This window comes from Lycium barbarum, chromosome 2 (assembly GCF_019175385.1).
Source record: "Lycium barbarum isolate Lr01 chromosome 2, ASM1917538v2, whole genome shotgun sequence".
Taxonomy (NCBI): Eukaryota; Viridiplantae; Streptophyta; class Magnoliopsida; order Solanales; family Solanaceae; genus Lycium; species Lycium barbarum.
In genome coordinates, this window is record NC_083338.1 from 9,533,253 (window position 1) to 9,537,936 (window position 4,684).

At 30.5% G+C, this 4,684-nt stretch overlaps 1 protein-coding gene across 6 annotated transcripts; it reads right to left on the bottom strand.

The window, feature by feature from the left end:
- Window positions 1-206: 206 nt before the first annotated feature.
- On the bottom strand, window positions 207-3,975 carry LOC132626101 (uncharacterized). Of its 6 annotated transcripts, none has more exons than XM_060340850.1 (5): window positions 3,827-3,975; window positions 2,646-2,971; window positions 1,276-2,557; window positions 1,106-1,190; window positions 207-876 (listed from the first exon to the last, which is right to left on the bottom strand). In XM_060340850.1, exons 3-5 carry the CDS (start codon window positions 1,564-1,566, stop codon window positions 503-505), a joined length of 750 nt encoding a protein of 249 aa, XP_060196833.1. In that variant the 5' UTR covers window positions 1,567-2,557; window positions 2,646-2,971; window positions 3,827-3,975; the 3' UTR covers window positions 207-502. The 6 variants fall into 6 exon arrangements, with proteins under 6 accessions (XP_060196833.1, XP_060196832.1, XP_060196828.1 ...); XM_060340849.1 differs by having other exon boundaries at window positions 1,082-1,190; XM_060340845.1 differs by having other exon boundaries at window positions 210-876; window positions 956-1,190.
- Between the last annotated feature and the right edge of the window lie 709 nt (window positions 3,976-4,684).

Genomic DNA, 4,684 nt, shown 5'->3' on the forward strand with positions numbered 1-4,684 from the left:
ACTAAATGATTAAGACTGTTTGTTTTCAATATCTGAATGTGCATGTGAAATTATACTATATCAAAAAAAAAAATAGAAAAATCTCATTTCAACATAATAACTTTATATTGTTGATAGAAAATAATATTCGAATATTATATTTGATAAAAAATTTAAATTATCTCAAATGCAAACTAAAATTTATATATCAACATAAAAAAATACTACTGTGACAAGGTAACATGATTTTTTTTCTTCCAGAATTCAACGTTAATTTGTTAGCAAAAAAAATCATTCAGCTAAACATAATCTCGTTCTATTTCAAACGCTCAAGTATAAGATAATTCAAATAATTAACTACATCAGATCAAATTCTAAGGTTCAAACATTAGAAGTATTTCAAATAATGAAAATATAAAACTCTCAAGTATTTCCTCTTCTTTGCATTAGTTGAAGTGCAAGTTGTTCACGCATATTGTGCATTATCTGCGAATCTTCAGCTGTCCAATTGGGTCCACTTGTTTCATCCAACACTTCTTTCCTGTTCTCCTTCTTCCTCGTCAAATATTAACTGAGGTGAATCATATTGATTAAACAGTTCATCATTTATACGCTCCTTCCTGATAAAATTATGAACTGCAAAACATGCAACAACAACATCTCTCTGGACATCAATAGAATATGGAGGCATCTTGTCCAATATCAGAAATCTTGCTTTTAGAACTCCATAAGCATGTTCAATAACATTTCTGAGTTGTGCATGAGCATGATTAAACTTTTCCTCCTTATTTATGGCCCTCCTACGCTGATAATCTCCTAACCAATATCGAACATTACGGTACGGTGCTAGAAATCCTCGAGTGTTTGGATATGCTGCATCACATAGATAGTACTTATCTGCCATTAAAATAAAATGTTAAATGGTCATAATAAAGAGAAAGTATTGTTTCATAATATTTGAAGTTGCATCGCTTACTAGAAGAAGGAAATGGAAAGCCATTTTCTGGATTAGATATAATCTCTGTAAGAACTCGTGCATCATGTGCTACTCCTTCCCATCCAGCGTAAACATAAGTGAACACCATGTTAAAATCACATATACCTAATACATTCTGATAACATTTACCCTTTCCTCTTCCTCTGTAAACAATTTGTTGATTAGCGGGAACAATGGCATGTACTAATGTCCCGTCAAGTGCACCGATTGCTCCCTACAAATAAATATATAGATATATATATTAACAATTATGAGAAATGTTTTTATAAAATTATACAATAGTAGTATAACAAAAGTACCTTAAAAATTTTACGTAGCCTTTTATAAGCACCGGGAATATCTAGATTTGGATCGGATGTTGTAGATGATATCATCTCTTTTGCAAACTTCATCATTGCTTCAAGAACCTCGTGAAAATATTTGTGAATCGTTTGCGAAGAATGTTGGAATCTCCTCTTGATAACCACAAAACGATCATTATGCCCTATAATGGATAAAAATATTGCTATCTTTTCTTCTACAGATACATATTTACTATCTGTGAGCCATCCATTATGTCTAAAATTTTGACACAACTCGCACATATGCATCACGAGACATGCACATCAACTCTAAACATTGTCGACTAGAGCCAGACAATAATTCCAATGTGTAACTCTATCCAGATAAAGATGATGTTAAATCTTTATTTCTTTGAACATTCTTGAGTCTAAGACGTTTTCTACACCAATATAAGCTCATCAACCATAATATCTGATCTTCAGTGTCCATGTCTAAACTATTTTAACCTGGAAAATGTACAATACACGATAATAAGCATAACATGTTATATATTTGGTCAACATAAAAGTTACATAACGATAAATTATCCATAATTCTCAAGCATAACCCAAAAAAGACATTTAAAAAATATATCACTAACCAAAATGGTTCCAACATAATATAATACCGAAAAGGTTCAATAAGCATAATAGATACTAGTAGAAAAATAATAAAGAAGGTTTCACATTATCAACGCCTAATGCATATTTTAGCTAATTAGCAAAGTTAAAGCAGTCCCTTTTGTTTCCCCAAGAGCTTAACCCAATTCTCTAACTTGTCCTCCTCTAGTTTCATCCATGCTTTCCTGTAGCTCTCACTCTCACAAATTATAGCAAGAGTTGTACTGTATAATGGATCTTTCCAACCAAATCCTTGTAATTTGTCCATACATTCTTCGACGTCAGGTCCACTACTTTTTTTAATCAATAACTCCAATGCAGTACTCATCTTCTCATCAATTTCCAAATGAGATGATGAGAGTTTTCTCTTCTTTCCCGAAGCTTTCTTTTCAACAGAAAATGAAGATTGGGATGGAGAATCTTTAGGAGCTTCATCATTTTTGTCACCAAATAGATCTTCAGCTCCACCAATCGTATCAATATCTATAGGAGTAGACGCAGAAGAGACACCAGGTCGAGGATAGGTACAACTTGGACTCCAACCATGAATTCCTGTTGCAGTAGAACCCTCAAAAAGTTTTATGCACAGGTCTGGAAAGGGTAGAGGTGAATTCCTCAATGTCTTTGCTTTTGGATGAGCCTATATTCAAATATAAGATATCATACTCTTAATTAAACCTTCTTCTTTAAAGCAAAATAAATAAAAAATTATCAAATAATGGACTAACCTTTATGTACTCATCCCACTCACTATTAGACATCTGAAAGGTATTGGTTGTTGGATCATAAATATTGCCAGTCTTTTTAGTTAGTGGCAACCAAGCTTGATATTTTTCTTTCAGATAATCATAATAATTCTTCATTTTCTTTTGGGGAACGCAAAAGCGATGACAAGTCTCCAGAGCTAGTTTAACCTTGTTCCATGAGTCTGGCTTCAAACTACTTCCAAGTCTCCCATTTAAGGATACTTCTTGAATACAATTTTCTAAAAATGTCTTTACTACATCCATATTTTTCCAACTCACTCTTGAATTTTCACTAGATTGTTCCATAGCTGAAATATTGAAAAATAATAAATATAACAAATGAACTAACGCAACCATAATTTACTATCATATATTTTCCAAAAGATCTTCAATAATAATTAACAATATAATAGAGTCTTATAAAGGAGAAGATAGCATGCACCAGTTGTCTCATGTATTGCCCAGTTCATAAGATCAACTTTTCCATCCAATAGCCAAACATCAAGTTTTTGACAAGGAGTAACCAAACATCAACTATGACTAAACAAATTGATCTAATAAAAAATTATAATTCAACACGGTACTAATCTCAACTATGACTAAAAATTATAATTTCTATCATGGTACTAATCTCAAATTATAATTTCTATGACGAAAAATTAAAATTTCTATCATGGTACTAATCTCAATTATGACTAAAAATTATAATTCAAACACGGTACTAATCTCCTGAAAAAACTAAAATATCCCAGGAAGGAAACCACCCTTCCACGAGCAATAGGAATGGTTTTGCTAGAGAAAGAGAGTTAGATGGGCCTACCTCAGAGAAAGACCTTGTTAGAGTAGATTTAAACACAACAAAATTCAATAAAGCTGACCACACAAAGATGAAAAGTGGGGAAGCCTCACAGTCTAGTAAAGCTGACTATGTAAATACGAAAAACAAGGAAAGAGAATCAATTATGTCAAAGGAGAAATTTGGGGATTCTGTAAATAATAATTGCAGCATTGGGAGAAAGAAGGGAAGGCTTAATGAGTATTGCCCCAGTTCATCAAATAAATTTTTCCATCCAGTAGCAGGTTGAAAAACATCAATACATCCGAAAATATTGTGAATATAAAAGATATTAGAAAAAATACTTGTAAAGATTATGAAAACTTACCAGTTTAAGAGGGGAAAAAAATAGTATTTTGGTTGAAGAAACAGAGAGGGAGGCATGGAAATTTTGCTAGAGAAAGAAGCCGTATTTTGTTAATAGCGTGTATTATTTAATGAGTTTGAATGGAATAAGACTCTTTTATGGATCTGATTTGTTCAGACCTATTCAGATCCATTAAGAGGTTTTATAAGGAAACAAAACAAATGCACTTAATGGGCTGAATCTGAATAATTAAAATTCAGACCTTAAAAACAAATGCACTTAATGGGCTGAATCTGAATGATTAAGATTCAGACCTCCATTAAGTGCAAACAAATGAGGCCTTTTGGCTATGTATGAGTTTATATATATATATATATATATATATATATATATATATATATATATATATATATATATATATATATATATATATATATATATATATATATAAAGTTATTAATCTGAATTTATAATTTTCAAAACTAAGTATAAATATATATGTAAAAATTTATTAAAATATAAGAAAATATTAAGTCCGAATTCATAATTTAATTGTACAATGAGTATGTAGAATGCTAAAATTCTTAAAATTTAAATTCATTAAATATAAATTCTTAATCTGACCCTGATGGGACAAAATTATATTGTGGTAAGAGATTTGCATCAAGCCATTTCTTTGATGTCAAATCATATTATGAAAACACACACACACACACATATATACATATATATATATATATATATATATGTCGTAAATGTAAATAAAAAATCCCTTTATCAGATTAATCAAATAATATTAATAGGTAAGTCTCCTTAAATATTAGATTTGTAATCTTAAAAATAACATAAGTACATGCTATAACAAATAAAGATGACATG

What these genes read in the sequence shown, in the direction of transcription:
- LOC132626101 (XM_060340846.1), bottom strand. Translation starts at nt 1,566, where the DNA reads ATGCATATGTGCGAGTTGTGTCAAAATTTTAGACATAATGGATGGCTC. An exon ending in GGCTACGTAAAATTTTTAAG is followed by an intron (nt 1,191 to 1,275) that starts GTACTTTTGTTA and finishes ATTTATTTGTAG; the next exon opens with GGAGCAATCGGTGCACTTGA. An exon ending in CTTTCCATTTCCTTCTTCTA is followed by an intron (nt 877 to 955) that starts GTAAGCGATGCA and finishes TTTTAATGGCAG; the next exon opens with ATAAGTACTATCTATGTGAT.